At 35.2% G+C, this 25,535-nt stretch overlaps 1 protein-coding gene across 1 annotated transcript in view; it reads left to right on the top strand.

Moving 5' to 3' along the window:
- Positions 1–25,535, top strand: part of igf1rb (insulin-like growth factor 1b receptor) — a 114,785-nt gene that overhangs the window by 76,136 nt on the left and 13,114 nt on the right. The window contains exons 3-13 of the mRNA XM_016284904.1: positions 7,698–8,001; positions 9,965–10,104; positions 10,200–10,344; positions 13,091–13,299; positions 13,390–13,516; positions 13,638–13,891; positions 17,715–17,882; positions 18,250–18,454; positions 24,031–24,311; positions 24,404–24,537; positions 24,887–25,052. Of these exons, the coding sequence (XP_016140390.1) occupies positions 7,698–8,001; positions 9,965–10,104; positions 10,200–10,344; positions 13,091–13,299; positions 13,390–13,516; positions 13,638–13,891; positions 17,715–17,882; positions 18,250–18,454; positions 24,031–24,311; positions 24,404–24,537; positions 24,887–25,052 (2,133 nt within the window). The remainder of the gene's footprint in view (positions 1–7,697; positions 8,002–9,964; positions 10,105–10,199; positions 10,345–13,090; positions 13,300–13,389; positions 13,517–13,637; positions 13,892–17,714; positions 17,883–18,249; positions 18,455–24,030; positions 24,312–24,403; positions 24,538–24,886; positions 25,053–25,535) is intronic.

Raw genomic sequence — 25,535 nt, forward strand, 5'->3', positions numbered from 1 at the left:
TTATTTTTACGATTTAGTTTTAATCCAAATGATGCGTGTGCTAAGTGAGTGAACATCAAAGATCACACAACAGAAGTGTGCGCGCTCTCTCTCGCTCTCTCTCTCTCTCTACCGTTAAGTAACTCATGCATTGTTTTACTTACTTGTTTTTGACATATCCGACCGAACTACAAACTTTCCAGCGATGTCTGTGAGAAAGGTATATTCACTCGACAAGCTTGCGCATCTGCGCCACCGCGCACTCAATCCACTCAGCGTGCTTTGTTAATCAGCTCGCTCATATCAGATATACAGGCGCTAATACTGAATGTTTAACATTATATTCATTGCATATGTACATTAATGAGGAATGCTACCAACACTGGCTGCTTTTGTATTGTATTTTATTCTGTATTTAATTTAATTTGATATTTTAGCAAATACAGCAATTTTTTTGGGCAAATACAACAAAAAACTATGAATTGAGATCCGTTTAGTCATTTTTTCCAGGTTTCCTGTGAATATATACAAAACACCATGTGTTGTTGACATGGAAAACTGCACAGCTGGCTATTTCCACAACTGCAAATCAACTTTGTTGACCAGCATGTTAGGAATCACTCCTGCTCGCTAAACGTCCCTGCAGCTCGATGCACAGAAACTATGTGAATGAACACGCTTCTGAGATTCAGTTTAAGCCAAGTATATCAAAAACCACGCTGAAATCCCAGTTAGTTTTTGGAAGTCTTTGGAATTTGGATTGTTATTATTTTAAAGATTTTCTTTTTTCTGCTATTTCATTTTCAGACCTAACATAAAATATTTCTAATCTCTTAAATTTTTTCTTCAGCTATTAATAATGATAAATAGGGAGTGCTAAAGTATGAGGTGGTTTCCGAGCTTGTTTCCTGACGGTCCAGGTGTTCATATTGGATCTGTTAATGTGTATGAGAACAGACAATAATCTGTTGTTGTTGTTTTTTAAATCAGCTCCCAGATGGAGAAAGAACGCCCAAGATTTCCTTAACCAGGTGCTCATTGTCGTTCACCTGTAGTAAATGAGGGCTGTGCTGAATCTATGCTGCACGATTTTTAATGCTTTAAACTAATATGGATGCAAACGAAGTAAAATGTAAACATTTATTTTATTCAAAAGTATCTTCATTGCATCCATGCCTCAACACTCTTGTATGGTTTTGAAACATAAAAGAGGGCTCGGTAAGATTTATTTTTTTTTTTGGAAAGAAGTTAATACTTTCATTCAGCAAGGATGCATTAAATTGATACGGTAAAGACATTTATTACAGTAAAGATTTCTGCTTCGAATAAATGCTGTTCTTTTGTACTTTCTATTCATCAAAGAATCCTGAAAAAAAATGTGTTGTGGTTTCCACAGAAATATGAAGCAGCACAACTGTTTTCAATGATTTCTGAAGAATCATGTGAGACTGGAGTAGTAATGCTGAAAATTCAGCTTTGCATCACAGGAATAAATTACATTTTAAAATATAATCAAATAGAAAACAGTTATTTTAAATTGTTATAATATTTCACAATATTACAGATGCCACAATTACGTAATCGTTCAAAGCAGCAATTAATCGTTCAAAGTCCACTTATGTTATTCTTATTATTTAAATTTTAGTCTTAGTATAACATTATAATACCATTCATATTAAATTTTTTTTATAATTTAAAGAAGAAACCAATCCGATGTATAGTTGACATTTGAGGCTTAATACTATAGAAAAGCACTAAGTTTTTTCAGTTTATTTTCATATAAAAATACGGCATGCAGTTGCATCTAACAATGGTATAAACATCATTCAATGTAAATTGTGATAATCGTAATTAATAATCGCAATTACAATTTCAAGGGAATAATCAACAATTATGATTTTTGTCATAATCGTGCAGCCCTAATATTACGGCTTTTACTGTATTTTTGATCAAATAAATACAACCTTGGAGAGCATAAGAGTCGTCTTATAACAACAGTAAAAAATTATACCGACCCCAGACTTTTGAACATTAATGTATATTTAAGTAAATAGAAGAGAGAGGATAACAAGATGGGAGCCCTTTTATATTCTGCCTTTTTTCTGTTATGATTGGGATTAATATCAGTACAGGGGAAAAAAAAGGTTTAGGCAAACCATTTCACACCGTCTTTATGTACAATAGTGTAAAGAACTAGAACTAGAAACTGGTAAAGAACTAGGTTAGCAACTGAAAAGCTGTAGGCTCAAGTATCAAAAAGAGCCGATCCATGAATTATCACATTGTGCCCTTGAGAAAACAACATGCGCTATATAAAATAAAGTGTAAATTATCTTTTAATATTAATGCACATCCAAGTTAAAGGACAAACTATCCTATTTTAGAAAGTATTTCAGAGCCTGAACGTGTTGTTAAAGGATGCATAGTAGACTTCCCCGACAAAGGCGCTCAGTCAAGGGTGTCTGGTTCTGGTTTGTTTTTTTCCGTGTTTAGACTAACTTGAGATTCCAGCATGGTGGCCTTGTGAATACTCCACCGTTAGTGTCCTTAGCTGAAGATGGGATACCTCAGTCAGCCAGAATGAGCTGGGTTGTCTTCATTATGACCTGATGATAGCTAAAATGGTTCTTTGCGGTAACTGTAAGGAAAACGGATGGATTCAGACCTCAGTTTTCTGCATGTTTTTAATGTTTTAAAGGAGTAGTTCACCCAATAATTACAATTCTGTAATCATTTACTCTCCCTCAAATTGACGGCAGCCATTGACTTCCATAGTGTTTTTACAATACTGTGGAAGTCAATGGCTACCATCAACTGTTTGATTACCAACATTCTTCAGAATATCTTCTTTTGTCTTAAACAGAAGAAAGAAACTCATGCAGGTTTGGAACAACATGAGGGTGAGTAGATAATGACAGGATTTTCATTTTTGGGTGAACTGTCCCTTTAACTTAAATATGGTTGTTTAAAACTGAACGGCTGACTCTCTTGTCAAGAATTTGCTCTTTGAACGCTGCTTGTGATCAAGAACAACTCTCTCAGATACACATTAAACCGCAGACTAGGTTTTTTACGTGCGTTTCCACAAAAGCGTTATCATTTAACTCTTATCAGATGTTTTTTTTTTTTTTTACAAGCGTCCTCCAGGATGACTGTTGCATGTAAACTACAGCTTGAGTGTGTTTTTGCATCCAGCTTTTCTTCTCCCCTTGGCCTTGCTCGACCCCGCTGAAAGGTTATCCGAAGACCCTCCCTAAAAACCCATCAGACCTTTGCCGCTGGTGAAAGGCCAACATTTAAAAAATGAAAATAAATAGTCTTTCCGTGGCTTTTTGAGAAATGTGAGACGTCTACCCATGGCCATTTGGAAAGCGAGTTTCCTGTCTTCCAGGCTGTAGTATGAGCGCGCAAGGAAAGATCGGGCAGCTGAGTTTCTCTGTTCTAAATGTAGGCCATTCTTGTGCTAAAGCTGGTGTTTTCCTTGCTGGTGCTCTGACCTGAATCAGTTTTTCCTCTCCCCTGTTACAATGCGCTCTTATTTAGAATGATAGCGGAGGACTCTGGTCGAATTATGCGTAGTCTCGGTCGAATGGAAGACGCGGACTGGATTTGTTTGTATAGTGGGGCTGGATTTCACACTTAACACATGCACTGTAGCCTATATGCCATATGAGAATGAGGGGGGAAAGAGCTGACCACAGGAAAACTCAATGTTTTTTTTATGTCTGCGTGTCTGCAAGATTGCAAAAGCACTTTTTTCATTCAGTGGCAGTAGTTGCACCATTAAATTATTTTTCAGTGGTATTTAATAAACAACACATTGGATTTAGTTTGTGTGTAAGGGTGGCAATATTTCCCCCCAAAATAATATATATTATTTTTTTTTTGGTCAATTTATTTATTTTTGAGGGGCATTTATTAACTTATATGTTGGATATTTTTTCTTATTATATATTTAAGTTTATTTATTTTCGATTTATTATTATTAGATTTGTTTTATTTGGAAGAGGGGCAATAATTCACTCAATTATTTTCAGTGGCATTTATTAACATTTATGTTGGATTTTTCCCCTTTTGTTTGTTGGTTTGTCTATTTATTAACATTTATTTGGAAGGTTAGCAATATTTCACTCCAATTATTTTTCACGGGCTTTTTTTATTTTAATTAATAAAATTGTTTTTTTAATTATTATTTTTTTGATAGGGTTGCAGTATTTCCCACGTAGTTTTCAAGGGCATTTGTTAAAGGGGTCCTATTTTGCTCTTTTACAAAGTCTTGATTTTGTTTTGGGGGTGCACTAGAACATGCTCTCATGCTTGGTGGTTCGAAAAACGCATTATTTTTCTCATAATTTACATTATTAAAATACCTTTCTCCCCAGCCTGCCACAAATGGCTCGATTAGTTCCGGCTTTAATGAAGGTCCGCCTTCCGAAAAACAAAATGTGTTGTGATTGGTTAGCTGTCCCAGTGCGTTGTGATTGGCGAACAGCTTAGACGGTGTTTCAGTACTGCAACGCCCCTTGCTCCGTCTTTCAACAAAAGCTTTTTGGGCGAATCCGGCAGGCACTGTACTCCCTCATGTTGTGGAAGCTGTCCTCAGTAAAATGCGCAGCACACAATAGCAAATTGGGGTTATAATGCTCAGGAACAGAGTTAAAAAATAAATTGCAACCACTGTTTCCTTACATCATCCGCTTTCGGAAGCCCAAACAAAGACGTTTGGACACGGAGGTGAAAAAAACAGCGGTCGCGCCACGTCTTTAAAATTCAAAAACATTATTTTCTATGAGTGTAGGCACACCGGCGGCGTCTGTCTGCGGCGCCCAGCTACGTCGTGTTATACTTGTAAGAATTGTTCTAGACATGCCGAAAATTTGACGCTACAGCACAGCTGCTCTTCTTCTTGGTTTTCTCTGATGCACTAACTCTGCAGCAGCACTTCTTCGTCGTCGTCTCGTCTCATGCACTCACTCAACCAAGCGTTCTAACCACAACCTCGCCCCTCCCCACCCCCCAACCATTCGAATTTCTGTAGATGGGAATTATTTGTAATGATATTCCAATGACCCGCTTTGTGATATCACAAAGCCCGGAAAACAAATGCTGTAGTCCAAACGAGCCGTTCGTTGTAGTTCTTGAAAAGGGATTTTTAAAAAACGAAATATCTCCCTTTGGAGTGGACTTTGAGATTTGTAACTTTCTAGATCTTTTTAATGCCCAAACATACACACTACACACTGACTAAAATTAAAAAAGTGAAAAAGCATAATAGGACCTCTTTAAGATATATGTTGTTGGATTGTATTTTATTTCATTTATTTGGAAGAAATAATACTGAATAATTTACTTGTTTACTACATACATGGTGTGATTTCCATGTGAAACACTTATCATAATATTTCTCAAAATGAACAATTAAGTCTATTGCATATAAAATGTTTTTTTTTTACATTACTGATTTACTGGTATTAAGTTTTGTTATATATAGTTTGTGGCAGAACGGAAAACTCTGTATGCCACTTAAAAAAAAATATTTTATGAGACTTTCTGCCTGAATAGTATAGTAATCTTATCTAATCTTTCTCAACAGCCCAGTGCGTTTAATGGGGATTAGGTCATAGGTTTTAATAGTTTAAGTAGTTTTTTGGCAGAAGGAAGTGTATACTGTACATGAAGGAATTATTTGACTGTGGTGAAGTATGTGCCTGTACATCACTGCCTTTGTGAACTGTACAGCATTGTATCCTTGGGGCTGTTTGCATTAACGTTTATCAGTCAAGCTTGAAAGACACTACAGAGGTCGAGAGGAAATAGACAGTAACGGGGCGAGGACATGTTATCACATGACCCTGACCCAGAGCTGCAAACCTCTTGGGCTTAAGCCAGGCTTTTAACCTCACAGTCAGGTCAGGAAATTAACTAACTTTATCTGAGCCTGCATTTGACTTCCTGATTGTTGTAAACTAGTTAAAAATGCGTCTTGCAAGGAGGATCTGAAAACCGTATGAAAGCAGATAGGTCTAATTTTACTCATCACCTGTGTATCATTTTATTTAATTTTTTTCCCCTTACACAGTTCTCTTTTTTTATTACAGTCACAAAATAGAAAAACAAAAAAGTTACACAATTAACTGCAATGTTGAAAGAAAAATCAATGTTTTATATCAGTGCCTTCATGTGCTGTTGTCAGCCGCCTGCTTTCCAGCCAGCGGGCGACTGTCCATTTTTGTCAGCCGCGCTCATTATTCTCTGACTCTTTGAGTTGTGTGTATTGTGTTTATTAGTTCTTTTGAATTGTTCAGTTGACGTATTTATTCGTTAGTTTGTTGAGGCTTTCTAGTCCTGTGGTTAGGTTTACTAAACCTGTGTCATTGTTCGCTAGAACTTGGAAACATCTGTTGCTGAATGATTAGTGCTGAGATCAGTTTACCTAGACCAATGTGGTTTTTGTCACGTGAGTCCTGTTAGAATAATTTCGGGAAAAGGAGGTAGGTACGTTTTTGTATTTAAATGTAGTTATTTTCTTGTTAATTCTAGGTAGGGAGTGACAGCCACCTATGTACTTTTGTTATTAATTAGGGTAGTTTATGTTGGGCGTCAGATACGCTGAAGTTTGCGGTTTTATTTCTACATTTTCTGTTTGATAGTTAGATTAGTTGGGTTGGGGTTCAGTTATCGGGGTTGTTTTGCTTGTGATTATTTATTTGTTTTGGCGTCACTCAGTTTTCTCCCTTTTCCCATAATTTATCTTGTAAGTTATTTTCTTTAGTGACTGTTTCCACTTAAATGTTACGAAACATCCCCAAAAATATCAAGCACATAACAATATATATATATATATATATATACAGTATATATATATATATATATATATATATATACATATACACATGTGTGTGTGTGTGTGTGTGTGTGTGTGTGTATTTTGTCTGTGTATTTCCCCCCCCCAAAATATAACATTTTAAATATTACTATTCATATTTATATCATTCATATTATTTAAAATGGTATATTATATAATTGTTTATTGTATTTTTTACATTGTGGTAGTGTTTGTTGTACAGTATGATTAATGCTGTCCTGTCTTCTTCATAATATTCTATTTTAAATGTTACAAATGTTAAATGTTACAAATGGTGTAATAAAATAATATATAATCAAATACATTTCATATTTAATATTTAAAATTGTATATTACATAATCGTTTATTGTATTTTTTTCAATCGTGATAGTATTTGTTATACATTATGATTAATTTGAATTTTAAATGTATTCCTAATTTTTGTTTTAAGTTACCATCATTGCTTTACAGTCATAAAAATGATTGTAAAATCCTTGTTTTTTTTTTTTGTTTTTTTGCTTTTGCTTTACAATAATCCTAAAAGAAAAAGAAAGAAAGAAAACAGGTATTTTTAGGCAAAATTTAAATTCTTACTTTTTTATTTCGTATTATTTTTTGTGGTCAGATATTCAGAAATTTCTTTGTGAAAATCACTAATAAGCAATAATGCCAACAAAAGTAAATCCATCTGATATTACAAGTAACCATGAACAGTTTCATCTCTAATGGTGAGACTCTTTAGCCTGAGGATGTTTTCATAAACAATTTTTCTGCTCAAATACACTGAAAGAGTTTTTAATTTAGCGTAGTTTTCTTGAAACAAACCCAGAACCTGTTTCACATCAGCATCCCCCTCCTGTGTTTTCCCTCCAGTTTGTCCGAAGTGGTGCGGACAGCGGGCGTGCACGGACTCGGGCGAGTGCTGCCACCCCCAGTGCCTGGGCAGCTGCACTGTGCCTGACAACGATAGGGCCTGCGCCGCCTGCCAGCACTACTATCACGAGGGCCGCTGCGTGGAGGACTGTCCATCCGACACGTACAAGTTTGAGGGCTGGCGCTGCATCACCAAGGACCTCTGCTCCAAAGTCCACCTGCCTGATTACGACCGCTTCGTGATCCACGGAGGAGAGTGTATGTCTGACTGCCCACCCGGATTCACACGTGATGAGAACCAGAGGTACAAACAATTCAACTTATTATTTTTTGAAAGTGTGCGTTTGATGAATGGTAATAATTTTACCCCCGGTTTTCACAGACAAGGCTTAAGCCTAGTCCCAGACTGAAATGCATGTCTGGGCTGTTTTAACTGAAAGAAACTTAAACTGATTGATCTTAAAATATGTCAATGCCATTGTTTTGTCTCAAGATGTTTAGTGTGTTTATTTCTAAGGCACGTTTATAAAAAGTAGCCTACTTAAATGTCCAAATTGAACTATGGCTTAATCCTGGTTTAATCAAAGCCCTGTCTGTGAAACCAGGGCTTGGTGATCATTTGTGAATAAAAAAAAAAATTCTAAAAATATATATTAAAAAGTACATTTGTGTTTTTATTTCTGTTTATATATATATATATATATATATATATATATATATATATATATATATATATATATTTATTGACCAAATACTTATTTTCCACCATAATTTGCAAATAAATTCTTTAAAAATCCTACAATGTGATTTTCTGGATTTCTTTTTCTCATTTTGTCTCTCATAGTTGAGGTATACCTATGATGAAAATTACAGGCCTCTCTCATCTTTTTAAGTGGGAGAACTTGCACAATTGGTGGCTGACTAAATACTTTTTTTCCCCACTGTATATATATATATATATAATTCTTTTTTTTCAGATTTATTATTTGTATTTTATGTATTTTAGTTTGTTTAATTATGCAACATCTGTTTGAAGTTGAGTGTTCTATTGGAGTATCCTGGATATCCTGCATTGAGTTTTAAAAATGATCTTTGTTTCTTCAAAAAATTATTTTAGTTAGCAAATAAGTCAGTAAGTATATTGATTTATATCCATCAAAAATCCCATCACAGTTTCCATAAAAAAATATTATACAACTGTTTTCAAGACTAATAATTACAAGAAATATTTCTTGAGTAGCAAATCAGCATATTAGAGTGATTTCTGAAGGAAATCATGTTCATGTGACTGAAGACTGAAGACTGGAGTAATGATGCTGAGAATTCAGCTTTGCATCACAGGAATAAATTACATTTAAAAATATATTGAAATAGGAAACAGTTATTTTACATTGTAATACTATTTGACAATATTACTGTTTTTTTAGCAAATAAATGCAGCCTTGGTGAACACAAGTGGCTTCTTCCAAAAAATAAAATAAAATCTTAACTATCCTAAACTTAGGATAGTTTATAAATGTATTTGTAAATCCAATAGTATAGTGTTTCTTATGTTTATAAATGTATGTGTGTGTATATATATATATATATATATATATATCCATTTTTTTTTCAGTAATAGTGCTGTTGTTTTATTTTGCTTTGTTTGAAATTCAGTTATATTTTACAGCATTTCATTATTTATTTTCATTGGTTTCACCCCGTATTTTAAAGTTGTGTGTTATCTGACAAATAGACTTTTTGGCATCTTCATCCACAGAATTTCTTGTGAAAATACTGCAGATTTAGACTCACCGTCATTTACAAAGTTCTTCACATCCTCTAGCCCTTGAGTTCAAATATATTATTAGTCTATTTCACAGCTCTCTGAATACTTCACAAGTAAACCCATGTATTTAATGATAATGGCCTTTACTAATTTAACAATACTTATAAGACTGTAGTACTCTAGTTTTAAGTTCAGCAGTTTTCCCCCACAGTGCAGAGAATTCTGACAAAAGTGTTCAGATCCTATACTGCAAAGCATCAGACAAGCCCTACGAAAACTGTTACCTAGTTAAACTCAAAAATCACACTTCTGATTAACTCAGAACAAACCAATCATGTTCCTTTGTCGGAAAGAGCAAAAAAAATAAAAAGTTGCACTCAGACTCTAGCTTTCACCGAGCTGAAGGTCACATGATAAGGTGAAAGTGAGATAATTGGTTCATCCGTGTTGGTTTTTGTGGTGTCGCATCCTGATCTTCCTTTTATCCCTGTGTGTCTAGCAGCATGTTCTGCACTGCCTGTGACGGCCTGTGTGACAAGATCTGTGATGAAAAGGTCATTGACTCGGTGGACGCGGCTCAGTCCCTCAAGGGCTGCACCGTTATCAAAGGCAACCTGCATATCAACATCCGCCGCGGCAGTGAGTACCTGCGGCACAGCAGCTCCTCAATCAGCACTGGAGCGATTGCTTCACACCTGCTCACTGACGCGCTCTCTTTCCCTCCATCTCTCTAGCTAACATAGCCTCAGAGTTGGAGAACTTCCTGGGACTCATCAAGACAGTGACGGGATACATTAAGATACGTTCATCACATGCCCTGAGCTCTCTCTCCTTCCTCAAGAGCCTGAGACACATCCAAGGAGAGGAACTATGGGATGAGTAAGATTTGAATTTGACACTTTGCACCATGTCCTAACAGTTTGTCTGTCCACGTTTAACACAAAACTGCTCAAAATCACAGCCAATCAGATGATATATGATGCTTAATGAATAGTTATGAGGGTAGGATCGTGGACCAATGAGATTTTAAGGTGGGCGGGGCTACCCAGTGCAGCCACACATCATCATTTCAGAACGTTGAGAATTTGAACCATGAAATTGGTATTATGAGTTGATTTTCAGTAATATGTTTAACTGTTTGTTACTGAATGTTTGACATTTAACAGTGAAAGTAGTAGTTATTCGTTCAAGAATGTGAATTTTCCATGTTAGATTTCCATATGTTCTGACCTGAGACATATGACCCATGTAAATTGCATATATATCTAAAAAAGTATGCTTTATATATTTCTTTACTAATTTGTAAATAATAATATTTGTTGTAATAACTGTTATAATAATAATAATAATAATAATAATATATTGTTATATATTTTATATCATATGAATATAACAACAAATATTAATTTATCTAATTTATCAAATATTATTATCATTCTATTTTTATAATAATGTTATTGTTATATTTTCATGTAAAAATAACAATATTGTTAGATATTATTATTATTTATAATAATGTTGTTATATAATGTAACAAATAACAAAAATTGTTTTATATATTTTTAAACTTAAATAATTTTATTTAGTTCATCAATGCACTTTAGTTATTATTATTATGATTATTATGTTGTTATATATTATTACTATATAATAACAAAAACAAAATATAGTTTTTTTACTTTGTAACTTAATTCATTTTATTCATCAATACACTTTAGTTATTATTATTATTATTATTATTATTATTATTATTGTATATCAATAATGTTGTTGTATAATTATTTTTAATTTTAAAACATTTTATTTAGAGCCCCTCAATACATTTATTTATTTATTTATTTATTTTTACAAATGTATTATTATTATTATTATTATTGTCTTTTTGAATGGGGGAAAAACAGGTTTTTCTTTTTTTTTTTCTTAGTTGATCACATGCCTGTTGTTGGTTATAAGGGTGTGTGAATCAGTGAAATTACATACAGAATTAACGTCAAAATTTTCCTTAAACAGAATGGGTCCTCTGTGTCATAGAAGAAATGTGTAATTTAATTCAATCCCGGTTTGTTTACTGTTATCCCATATTCAAGATCGATCAAAACAGGCCTCTGTGCAATGTTGTTACGAAAGACAAAATTGAGCTCTGGGAATGCTTTCGGAGACAAATATAAACAAACAAGCCCTCCATCCACATATTCCACATTTATAAATCCGTTCCGTTAACATTGCCTTAAACATGCATCACCAAACAAACGTCAGGGCTGTAATATACCTGTCTGATAAATACAACAAATAGAGCATTTGTTTTATGCTGACTTGACAGCATCTTTAAACCAGTAAATGTAAGTGTGTGTGTAAAGTGACAAGACATGCGTCAGACTAACGCTTTTAGTGTGCTGTAGGGTTAAGAGAAACACTTGCTCTTAATGCATGTGAAGTGCTTACATTCCAAACGCAGCTTTTACTGAAGCTGTTTATCTTTTATGATCATTTACGTCACTGCTAGTGAATCATCAGCGTATATGTCAAGTAAAGCAGCTTCACAACCACAGAGTTCAGGTATTTATGAAAGTGACAGTTGCACTGAACATCTGAATTCACTGCAATTTTTTTTTTAAATCTACATTGTGTGTACAAAACCATACTAGTTGTTAATGCAGAGATGAAGGTGTGTGTATTGACTATGTATTGACAGTCCAGAGAACGCATACCGATTAAAAGGACAGGGTTCCCATGATGATGGAAAACCTTAAAATATCAGGGAATTTGGAAGTTGTGATTTCTAGGCCCATAAAAGTCATGAAAATTAATCCTTAAAAAAATAAAGGAAGAATTCAATAGTAAAATTGATTTTTTTTTCAGGTTCTATAATAGTAATAATAAATAATAGTAATTTATATGGTTTCAGATGATAGTATTTTAGAATGTTTTTAATGATCAGCTCTAAAATCTTCTTTGTGAAAAATTATTTGTGTTAATTCAATCTCGCTCTCTCTCTCTCTCTCTCTATATATGTGTGTGTGTGTGTGTGGGTGTGTGTGTACATATATATTAAAAGAGATTGAACTTACACAAAGCATATTAAAACATTTTAAAGCTGGGCAAGAATTAAGAACGTCTGTAAAGGTCATTTAATATAATATTTATTTAATATTTTAAATTCTATTTTATTTTTATATTTTCTTATATTCTTATTTTCTCATATCTTATACTTTCTTTTTTCTTTTTTTCTTTTTTTCATTTTATTATAATAGTTTTTTTTATTTCTATGTAGTTTTTTTTATTTTATTTATTTGTTTTTGTTATTTAATACTTCAAGTTAAACAATGAAAATGAGAAATTATTTCAGTTAAAGTTTATTTTATTTCAAGTAATGATTTTTTGCTTTTAGTTAACTAAAATAACCCTACTTGGCGTCTCTGTCAGATGCTTATACGCCTCCAGTCGCCAATATTTTGATGATGAATAAGAAGTGTCGCTGTGATTTGCTATATCAATCATTAAGTTTCAGACACACACAACATTAGTTTAGTGGATTCAATCCTGCATTTAAATGCATTTGTCTCTCCCCAAACTGTAGGTAGTCTGCTGGTGAAGTATATTTAGTTTTATCTGTTTATTTTTTCAGCATGTATGCATTTGCTGCCTTGGATAACCAGCATCTCCAGCTTTTGTGGGACTGGTCCCAGCACAATCTCACCATAAATGCTGGAAAACTGTATTTCCGCTTGAATCCCAAACTCTGCATGTCCGAGATCCGCAAGATGTGGGAGAAAACAGGAATTAAGGAGACGTTTTTGGAAGGAGATTTCCGCAACAATGGAGACCGTGCAAGCTGTAAATATTTGTTGTTCTCAATTTATACAATTAAAAAGGAGTATAGACTGTATGTGTTTCATTTTTATATTTATAAATGTTTTTTTTTAGGTGGGAGTAAAATCCTTAAGTTCATATCGAATACCACGAGTAGTACTAGAATTAAGTTGACGTGGGAAGGTTTTCGACCCTCCAATTCCAGAGACCTTGTCAGTTTTATTGTATACTACAAAGAAGCGTAAGTGTTGCTTTTCATTCAATCTTGTTGCTAATTTCTTCAGATTAGCTGTCTTTTGAGCAGCCTTTCTCAGTACCATTAAAATGTTGCTTTTGTAAATAGCCTTTATGTTCTCTCATAGGCCTTTCCAGAACCTGACAGAGTTTGATGGTCAGGATGGTTGCGGATCGGACAGCTGGAGCATGGTTGATGTGGACTTACAGGAGGACCAAACCCAGAACCCGGGTGTTACACTGTCCATGCTGAAGCCCTGGACTCAGTATGCTATCTTTGTTAAAGCTGTAACATTAGTCGTGGAGGACAGGGACAGGGACAAGGACAGACAGCGTCTCGGGGCAAAAAGTGAAGTGGTGTACATTTGGACTAAACAATCAGGTAAGGAACTAGATTCAGGTCAGTCATGAGTTTAATTGAAGTCATTTATTGCATGTTTCCTAGTCTGTACACTTATTCTGTTGTTCATTAAAATACCAAAACATCCTTAAAAAAAACAACAAAAAAAAACGATGAATTACCTGAAAAGCAAAGTTGTGTAAGATATTAAAGGGGTCATATGATGCTTTTTTAAAGCTCATTATTTGGTGTATTTGGTGTAACCGAATATGTTGACATGCTTTAATGATCAAAAAACACATTATTTTTCAAATACTGTACATTATTGTAGGTCCTCTATGCCCCGCCTCTCTCAAACACTTTGTTTTCTACAAAGTCCCTCCTTCCGACAAGCGCAGTCTGCTCTGATTGGCCAGCTGACCCAATGCATTATGATTGGCCGAACACCGCAAACACTCGTCGGAAATGTAACGCCCCTTACTATAATCGCGATCTTCATCTTCCAAAATAAATGTAAAGACAGAGCCCGAAAGGGTGAACAGAGTCGTGTGACAGACACAGTGATGAATATGTGTTTACAGTACACAAGCCACGGTTAAGACAGCTGACTCCACTGTGATGTGTCTCGCTCTCTCTCTCTCTCTCTCTCGCACGCACGCTCACACCGCTCTCTCGCTCGCGCACGCACACACGCACGCACACACACGATGCGCAAAACTCCACATTTGAACAGTCAATAGCAAATACTTAAACTAATAACAAAACAGTAGCTGATTCTGAATTACCTCCTCTCCTAGGTTCACGAAACAGTCGTCTATAAAATGCATTGCTGTTCTGTTGTAAGTAATCTTAAAGATTCCTAAATGCATCTACTTCTGGAAGGTCAAATAAAGTGCTTTTGCTTTTGCCTAGAAACACACAGCGTCTCCCTGACATGGCTGCTTCAACACTAACTGCGGTTACTGAAACCACGCCTTCTTTCTTTGCATGAACATTTGGGCGGCATTATGCAAATATTTCCACATAGTGAGGTAGATATGTGGGGGCGTGTTAGAACGAGCAGTTTTAGGGGGGCGTGGCAGAGTCTTAACTTTGATAAAGAATATCTCTTTGGTTTTGAGACTTTAGTCTTTGCAACTTCAGAGATCTTATCTATTCACAATCAGCTTGTAACACTCCAAAGAGAAAGGAAAACTTGAAATCGCATCATATGACCCCTTTAAAGAATCCAATCCAAGGCACACATCTCTTATTTTGATTTCCCTTTTTTTAAAACTGAGGATGGAAATATTTTCTCTTACGTTTTGATTTGATTACGATTATTTGAAATTACGTTTTTTGACATTATTTGACATTTTGTCACGATTTAATTTGACATTTTTTATATGATTGATTAAAATATGTTGAAGATGCAAATATAGTCTGGATTTGAATTTAGTGAGATTGAAAAGTAAAAATGGATCAGTAAATATATTTTGGATATGTTTATTTTGTCTAGGTCTTTTGCCACGGTGTGTTTACTTTTTTTTTTTTTTTTTTTTTTATAAAAAAGTTTTCAAACAAATTTTTTGTATTTTTTAAAATTTTTTTTTTTTTCACGGATCTCTAAATATATTTTTGTTTTTTTTATTTTGTTTAGGTTTTTTGCCCCGGTGTTTTTTTTTTTTTTTTTTTTTTTTTTTACTTAAAAAAAAAAGTGAAAAATATGTGAATGGACTAATACTATAAAAGACTTTTACTTTTTTAAATGTGCACTACTGTTTAAAAGTTTCAGGTCAATAAGATAAAAAAAAGTATTAATACTTTTAATAAGCATATCAAATTGATCAAAAGTGACAGTAAATTATTTTCTATAAAAACTGCTGTTCTTTTGAACTTTCTATTTATCAGAGGATCCTGAGAAAAAAGTATCACAAATTTCCACCAAAATATTGAGCAGCACAACTGTTTTTCAACACTGATAATTATAAAAAAATGTTTCTTGAGCAGCAAATGAGCATATTAGAATGATTTCTGAAGGATCATGTGACACTGAAGACTGGAGGAATGATGCTGAAAATTCAGTTTTGATCACAGGAATTAATTACATTTTAAAATATATTACAATTAAAAACTGTTATTTAAATGTATTTAAATATTTCACAATATTGCTGTTTTTGTCAAATAACATTAAAGAAAATCTAAACGTCCCTATTCTTTTTAACACATATTATGCCGTTTTGCTTTTTAAGTAAACAATGTTTTAAGAACATTTCAATCATTTTAGTTGCTGATTAAAGGGGTCATATGATGCTGCTAAAAAGAACATTATTTTGTGTATTTGGTGTAATGAAATGTGTTCGTGGTTTAAGGTTCAAAAAACACATTATTTTCCACATACTGTACATTATTGTTTCTCCTCTATGCCCCGCCTTTCTGAAACGCGTCAATTTTTACAAAGTTCATCAGTCTGAAAAGCGAGGTGTGCTGTGATTGGCCAGCTATCCAGTGCGTTGTGATTGGCCGAATACCTCAAGCGTGTGACGTAAATGTTACGCCCCTACCATACTGTGATGCCCTGTCCGGCCAGAGCGACGAAACAAAACCATTAAAACCCATTATAAACGAGGCATTTGTTGCATCCAGTGGGGACATAATTACTGATTATAATGACTTATACTGTCTTTTTACACGTTGTATTGCATCGCGCCGCGTAAACATAAAACCATATCTGCATTTGAGATCGGAGAAATGACAAACTACAAACGCTACTCTACACTGCTCAAAACTCGCGTTTGAATCGTCAGTGGCAAATTCTTTAAATATAAAAAACGTACTTACAGTCTGTGAGTCAGAACAGCCGGCATTGTAGTCTACTCCAGTGGAGTAGTTCATATTCGGTACAACAGGGAAGAACTGCAGAATATAATGTCATACAGATATTTGTAATATTATTAAAAAAATTTGTCCATCAATGGTGGCCATCAGTAGGCTAATTTCTAATGAAGAGACCAATTTATATGACATATTTTAATATTTTTTAATAGCGGGATAATAAGCAGAGCGTCACACCACGTGAAAGTGAAACCTGAGCGGTGAACTCATTTTCGGCAGCCGAAATTTCGGTGCATCTCTAATTATTGGCGACATCAGAAATGGATATTATATAATAGATGCTTTTTTGAACATTTTAGCAATTTAAAAATATTTAAAAAATATTTTTTTACACGGCACCCCTGCTCTCAACAGACGGCACCCCGGTTGGGAAACACTGGTCTACTCTACCAGGATCAGGAAACGGTCCTCCATAAAATGCGCTGCACGCATCTGAATATTTGGGTTGAAGTGTTCTGGAACAGTGTTGTAAATACAACTTAACCACTGATTTCTAGTTGTGTCCTCTTTTGGAAGACCAAACAATGTAGTTTCGCTTTCACAAAGCGGCAGCAACAATACTACAGCGAGAATAAAAGTTACACCTTCTTTCTTTGCATGAACATTTGGGCGGTGTTATGCAAATCTTCCCACATTGTGACGTAGACATGTGGGGGCGTGTTAGAATGAGCCGTTTTAGGTAGGCGTGGCTGACTCTTAACTTTTATAAAGAATTTGAGACTTTAGTCTTTGCAACTTTACAGATCTTCTTTATGCACCAAGAGCTTGTAACACTCCAAAGAGAAAGGAAAAATTGAATCGCATCATATGACCCCTTTAAGAATAGGATTTTTAGCAGTGTCAATTTATTCCATGTTGGGTGGATTAAAATTTAGACAAGTAACCCCAGAAGGGATGATTTGATGATTTTTCATAGGTTTCTCCAAGGGGATTTACTCTGAAGTCAACATTTGTTTTTGCTAAAAGAAGAACTTTTTTTCTTCTTCTCCAGCACCCTCAATGCCTGTAGACATTCGTGCGTACTCTAATGCTTCATCAAAGCTGGTGGTGCGGTGGTCTCCACCTGTGTCCCACAATGGAAACAACACCTACTACCTGCTCCGCTGGAAGCAGCAGGGCGAGGACCGTGAGCTCTACCAGCACAACTACTGCTCCAAAGGTCTGGTCTAAATTACACCCTTAAACTGAGCACCATTTGCCCAACAGCAGTTCAGACTTCTATCCATGAAACGGTTAAACATATTATTGCAAACATCTGAAGCATCCAGTGTCTAGTGGATATTGAATACTCTTATTATGCAATGTCAGAATGCATAAAGCTTTGCCATAATAAAATAATGTGCAGCATATTCAAGCCATTCAACTCTGTCTGAATATTATTAGCGCCGCTCTCAAAGCCTCCTATTACTCATACTTGTATATAATTTGCGTGCACTTTCCGAATTTACATTTTGAGCATATTGAAATAATACCAGATTTGGTCATTACAGGAAAAATTTAACCATGTTTATGTTGTTTCTTGACAGAACTGAAGATCCCAGTCAGGATTTCAGCCACGGGTTTGACAGAAATCGAGGACACCAATCCCACCAATCCTGAAACAGGGGGCCGGGACAAAATCCCCTGTTGTCCATGCCCTAAAACAGAGGAGGATCTGAAGCGAATCGAGGAGGACATCTACTACCGCAAAGCCTTTGAGAATTTCCTCCACAATGCCATATTCACCCCCAGGTAAACTTAAGAGTTTTATTAGGAATATGATTATTACTCTCTCCAAAAATAACATAACAAATTGTCTTTTTTTTTTTTTTACATTACCGTTTAAGTTTGGGGTCGTAAGAATTTTTTTTATGTTTTTGAAAAATCTGCATTTATTCTTTCAAAATACAGTAAAAACAGTAATGTTGTGAAATAATATTACAATAAAATAACTGTTATTACAATATTTGTTTTCATCACACACTATATTGTTTTTTTTTTATTTTATTGTAATGAAAAATATTAATGATATTCAAAAAAGGAGAGCGAAAAATCGATAGAAATAAAATAATTTATCAATCAAATACATATTTTTTTATTTAATACTTAAATTATTTTATTTTTTCTTTTTATTAAATTATTTCATATATTTTATTTTGATTTATTTATAAAAAAAAATCATTATTTCTAATTTTAACACTAATTTCCATTTTTTACATTTTAATTTATTAATGATATATATACAGTGGGGAAAAAAAGTATTTAGTCAGCCACCAATTGTGCAAGTTCTCCCACTTAAAAAGATGAGAGAGGCCTGTAATTTTCATCATAGGTATACCTCAACTATGAGAGACAAAATGAGAAAAAAAAATCCAGAAAATCACATTGTAGGATTTTTAAAGAATTTATTTGCAAATTATGGTGGAAAATAAGTATTTGGTCAATAACAAAATTTCATCTCAATACTTTGTTATATACACTTTGTTGGCAATGACAGAGGTCAAACATTTTCTGTAAGTCTTCACAAGGTTTTCACACACAGTTGCTGGTATTTTGGCCCATTCCTCAAGAGCAGTAATGTTTTGGGGCTGTCACTGGGCAACACGGATTTTCAACTCCCGCCAAAGATTTTCTACAATACATTGTCATTGTACAGAAAAAGGCAAGTAAGGAGTCTACTTTTGTATTTCACAGAAAAATCACAGCCTGCAGGTTTGGAATGACATAAGCATGACCTATTACTTAAATTGGCAACAACTTCAAAATGAGTGTCAGAGTTGAAGTCTCGTACATGTGACCTCATTCCCATTCATGTTTTGATGCATCAGCCAGTACAAAACATCCATTAAACTTCAAATTAAAAGCTTCAGTTATCAATAAATCCATGTTAACCTTTCATGATCTCAGAGATGAAGATTGAAAGGGACTCTTGATGTCTCTGGATGTTAGCATTTGTAATGGCTCTTTCGTTTCTTGTCCGAGAGGTTGTTTTGGAACATTTTCAGCGTTCCCTCAGTAATTGTTTCCCTCCGCCCCTGGTGTTAGTAATCGTGTGGTCTTGGGTCTGGATCCAAATAGCACAGGAGATGTAAATGACTACGTAAGCCACATTTTCTCTCTGATCTCAAAGGTGTAACACATTAAGTGTTCTCTGCTAAAATGAGGAGCGACATCTGTATCCTATTATCATCCATCATTGGGCAGGGCGGAGCATGTGTCCCACAGAGAGCGCCAAAATCGCTGTATACCTGAGCAGGCTTGTATTGAAATCAATGCATCTGTGAATTCAAGATTCAGGCGATGCAGGACATGAAAATGCCATCGATTCTCCACCCTGGCCTGCGTTATTTGGGACTAGATTATCCTGCTGTGTCTGGTCCATTTTTTTCCTCTGCGTGTTTGTCATTGCGGGGCCAGAACTATGTCAGGCAGCTGAGAAGTATGTCTGTACCCGGGCCAGCACAACCTGTTTTTATTGAAAACCGAGATATTGAGGGAAGTGCCTCGAGTTCCCTCGAAGTTCAGGATTTGGAGAGAGTGGGAGGAAAGGGGAACGAGAAGGAGAGGAAATCATATCCATTCAGTTGCCGTTCCCCCTCAAACTGCTCGGCTGCCAGGAAATGCACAGTAATGCCATCTGGAATACCGATGAAATAAAGGGAAGTTCCCCTCCAGCCAGAGAGCACACAGATCAATGAATGCCGCTCTGCACGGAGGGAGCCACAGAAAGAAGATTGAGAGAGAATGAATAAGGGATGTGGGAACAGAAGGGACAGATAAGAAGAGGGAAAGTCACTGGTTTAGAGAATGGAAATGTCCAGGATGGCTTGCTAGCATATGACTTGTGCTGTTTTTAGTGGTACTTACTAAAAAGGTGTTTGGTAATCATTTAGGTTTAGGGATTTCATTTGATACTTCAAATCATGTGGATTTTTCTAAGTGTGTGGATTTGAAAAAGAAATAATTAAATACTGTAGACCATAGCCACATTTAGAGACTATAGAATACCATATTTGTGCGTGGCTTCTTTTATTTGATTTTTTAAATATTATTACTATTATTATTATTATTATTATTATTATAACCACTGTCCCCATAATATTCGTTTTCAATAATGTCCAACACTACCATTGTAAACTACCAAAAAATCTATTAAAAAGGGATGCTGTTCTTATGAGTGTTGAAAATAAAATGTAATAAAAATACAGTACAATTAAAATTGTTTTCTTTTTTTATATATTTTAAAATGCAATGTATTCCTTCGATGCAAAGCTGGATTTTCAGAAATCATTTTAATATGCTGATTTGCACAGTTGTGCTGCTGAATATTTTTTGGGAAACAGTGATTCATTTTTTTATCAGGATTCTTTAATGTATTAATGTATTTCAAAAGAATGGCGTTTATTTGAAATGGATATCATTTGTTACACAAAAGTCTTTACTGTTGCTTTTGGTATATTTAATGCATCCTTGCTGAATAAAAATAATGTATATAAAAATATCGATTTCTTGAAAAAAGTTCAACTGTACTGTATTATGCAATAGGTTTGTATTCCATTCTAAACTTAGCCAGCGATTAGACAAGACTGTGTTTGGGTCAGCATATCCAGTCATATACAGAGGGATGTATAGCTTCATATCGCGTCTCTCTGGCCACATGCTCTCAGGCAAACTCAACCCATCTGTGGTGGTAGGATGTGTGTTTCTAGCAGGCAGAGGAAGGACTTGCAGCTTGTAGGGAGTTGAGGGACAAAATGCTCCAGCGTGTGAGTGTTAGCAGGCCGAGGAATGGAGACCAGCTGTGTGTGTGTGTGTGTGTGTGTGTGTGTGTGTGTGTGTAAGGATTCAGGGGGATGGAGTCATTGTCAGATCGTCTGAGGACAGTATCCGTGATTGCTTTGTCAAGGACGAGAGTAACTTGCTCTCATGGGAGACCAGACATGTGGTTGTTACCCCACACATTCACAAATGGGGTTAAAAATGGTCTCCCCAATATTAAGAAAAAAGGCTACCTTCATGTGTCTGAACTGCTGTCGATTAGCACAGAAAATAAACTGCATTTAAAACTAAAGTTGTCATACATTTGACCGGAAAAGACATGTATAAAATAAGAAGAGATCCTGAAAAATGGTGCCAACCAATATTGATTTTAAGTGATGAATACGTATACAGTTCCCTCCGTAAGTATTGGAACAGTAATGACAAAATTGCTTTGTCTGCTGTGGAGTCAAGACATCTGCAGATATGACTAAAAGATGAATATGAGACAAAACTACAGAATGTCACATTTTTATTATTGGGTGATTCAACAAATAGATGTTTTACCAACTAAGAAGATCAGCACTTTTAGAGTTTCAGTCCCTAATCTGATGTGAGCATCAGTATTGGGACAATTGACTCACGGGTCTTTCTAAGTGATCAGCTGTGTCCTTTTGCATTAATTGTTCCGATATTAAAAGTTATATCCATTGCTTCTGCATTCTGAGTCTTGCATTTGATGATGACACGCACAAACCAGGATGAAGACGAGGGAGCTGACTTTGAGAGACAAGCAAGCAATTTGGATGCTAAAAGAAAAGAGGAACTCAATTACAGTAGAGCTATGTCAAAAACAATAGGCATGAAGAAATCAACAGTTTGAAATGTCCTGAAAAAGAAAGAAACCACCGGCAACTACAGGACCCAACAACGACCTGGTCGGCTGAGAAAAACAACAGCCGTTGATGACAGACAAATCATAAAAGCTGTGAAAAAGAACCATAAAATGAGTGTCTGTAATATCACCAACAACCTCCAGAAAGCTGGGGTGATTAACTCACAATCTACTGTCCGCAGGAGACTTCGACAGCAGAATTACAGAGGCTGCACAGCAAGATGCAAACCTCTGATCAGCACCAAAAATAGAAAGGCAAGATTAGAGTTTGCAAAAAAACACAAAGGTGAGCCAGTAGAGTTTTGGAACAGAGTTTCGTGGACAGATGAGATGAAGGTTATCTATTATCTAAGTGATGGGAAAGCAAAAGTGTGGAGAAAAAGAAAGGAACTGCAAATGACCCTAAGCATACAACCTCGTCTATGAAGCATGGCGGAGGTGGTGTCATGGATGCATGGCTGCCTTTGGAACAGGCTCTCTCAAATTTCTTGATGTCTTAATGAACAATGGTGATAGCAGAATGAATGCAGAAGTGTACAAAAACATCTTGGCTACCAATGTTCCAGAAAATGCCACAAGACTCATCAGAAAGTGCTTCATATTGCAACAGGACAATGACCCAAAACACCCTGCTAGTTCAGTCAAGGAGTTTATCAGGGCAAAGAATTGGAAGGTCTTAGATTACCCAAGTCAGTCTCCAGATTTAAATCTTGACTGAACATGAAATTCACCAGCTGAAGAGGAGACTAAAGGCAGAAACTCCCCAAAACAAGCAACGGTTGAAAATGGCTGTAATAAAGGCTGGGGAAAGCATTTCAATGGATGAAACAAAATATTAGCTTTTAAACTGTTAGATTTGCTTTAAGTTCAATTGTCCCCATACTGATGCTCACATCAGATTAGGGACTGAAACTCTAAAAGTGCTGATCTTCTTAGTTGGTAAAACATCTATTTGTTGAATCACCCAATAATAAAAATGTGACATTCTGTAGTTTTGTCTCGTATTCATCTTTTAATCATATTTGCAGATGTCTTGACTCCACAGCAGACAAAGCAATTTTGTCATTACTGTTCCAATACTTACGGAGGGCGCTGTAAATATGCACTTTTTACTGTGTATAAGTTAACTTTGTGTTTTCTTTCCTCTGCTCTTTCTAGTGTATCTGTTTTTAGAAAGGAAAATGCTTGTTTTATACAATGTAGGCAGATTAATAATAATAAAAAAATTTTTTTTTTTTTTTTCCAGTTTGCAAACTGTACATGCATATTAATGCATTTACAATGGAAGTCTATGGTGAAATGAATTGCACTGGGATTGATGTTAAAACAGACACAGTTTCAAAATTATAACTACAAAAATTATTAATAATAATAATTATTATTATTATTATTATTAACTGATACATTCAACTTCCATTACAAAAAAAGCCAATTTTACAAACTAGGGCACATGTCAAAATGTTCAGTATTATCAGAGGTCAATAGTGCTGATACTGAAACATTACTATATTATTATTATTTAAATAATACAATTTTAATTTTATTATTTTATTTTAATATGTTTTTTAAATGAACATTCCTGTAAATGTTTTTTAAAAAGCCAGTTTCAGTTTCTGCACAACCAGAATTTGAGCCTATAGTGTTACTCCGGTATATCTCATCTCTTTCGTTCCAGACCTCCCGACAGGCGACGGCGGGATCTGTTTGGCGTGGCCAATGCTACATCTATCCACACTCTGTTGGCGGGAAACTGGAACCTGACGGAGGGAAACTTCTCAGATGATGAGCCGCCTAGACAAGAATTTCCCTTTATAGAGAAGAAGGTGAAGGAGCGTAGCGCTGACATCGGTGGCCTGCAGCCCTTCACTGTATACCGCATCGACGTGCACGCCTGCAACAAAGAGGGTTGGCACTGCAGCGCAGGCGCATTTATCTTTTCCCGCACCAAAGCGGCAGGTAAGAGCAGGACATCTACATGGGATCGAAGGTGAAGCACTGTATTCAAAAACGTCAGTCACAAATCTTCTGGTTTCTTCATTTTCTTGTAGACCGAGCAGATGACATTCCTGGTCCTGTGACCTGGGAAGGTCTGGAGGGTTCAGTGTTCCTGAAGTGGCCTGAACCGCAAAAACCCAACGGCCTGATCCTGCTGTATGAGATACAGTATCGTCTTGGAACAGAGGTGACTGTGTTGTATTTTGATCACTCAATCAGTGTCATAATAAAGTGTTTTATAAAAATTTCAAACAAAATTTTCGAGAGAGAGAAAAAAAAAAGAATTTCAATAATATTTTAAAACAAACTTTTTTTAAACATTTAATAATAAAACCAACCTTTATGTATTAATTATTTATTATTTAAATATTTTTTAATAATGCTTTCTTTAAAAAATAAAAAAAAAAATCAATTTTTTTTTATGCAACAGGCTTTTTTTCTTCATTACAATCTTAGGGAAGTTATACCACATTGCTGACATTTTACCATAAAATTACATTGACCAGTATGTGTCTGTATTTCTTTTTCTACAACAGCCTGAGAAGCACGAGTGTGTGTCCCGTCAATACTACAGGGAGCACAAAGGGGTGAAACTCTCCAACTTGGGAGCTGGGAACTATTCTGCCTGTGTACGGGCTACGTCTCTCGCTGGAAACGGGTCATGGACAGAACCGATAGCTTTCTATGTGAATCAGGTTGAACGTAAGTTTACTATGAATATTTCAATAATATTTTAAAACAAACTTTTTTTAAACATTTAATAATAAAACCAACCTTTATGTATTAATTATTTATTATTTAAATATTTTTTAATAATGCTTTCTTTAAAAAATAAAAAAAAATGTCTATTTTTTTTTATGCAACAGGCTTTTTTTCTTCATTACAATCTTAGGGAAGTTATACCACATTGCTGACATTTTACCATAAAATTACATTGACCAGTATGTGTCTGTATTTCTTTTTCTACAACAGCCTGAGAAGCACGAGTGTGTGTCCCGTCAATACTACAGGGAGCACAAAGGGGTGAAACTCTCCAACTTGGGAGCTGGGAACTATTCTGCCTGTGTACGGGCTACGTCTCTCGCTGGAAACGGGTCATGGACAGAACCGATAGCTTTCTATGTGAATCAGGTTGAACGTAAGTTTACTATGAATTTCATCCCTTTCAACTTTCAAAATATGAAA

The sequence above is a fragment of the Sinocyclocheilus grahami genome, unplaced genomic scaffold (assembly GCF_001515645.1).
Source record: "Sinocyclocheilus grahami isolate Dianchi unplaced genomic scaffold, SAMN03320097.WGS_v1.1 scaffold190.1, whole genome shotgun sequence".
NCBI lineage: Eukaryota > Metazoa > Chordata > Actinopteri > Cypriniformes > Cyprinidae > Sinocyclocheilus > Sinocyclocheilus grahami.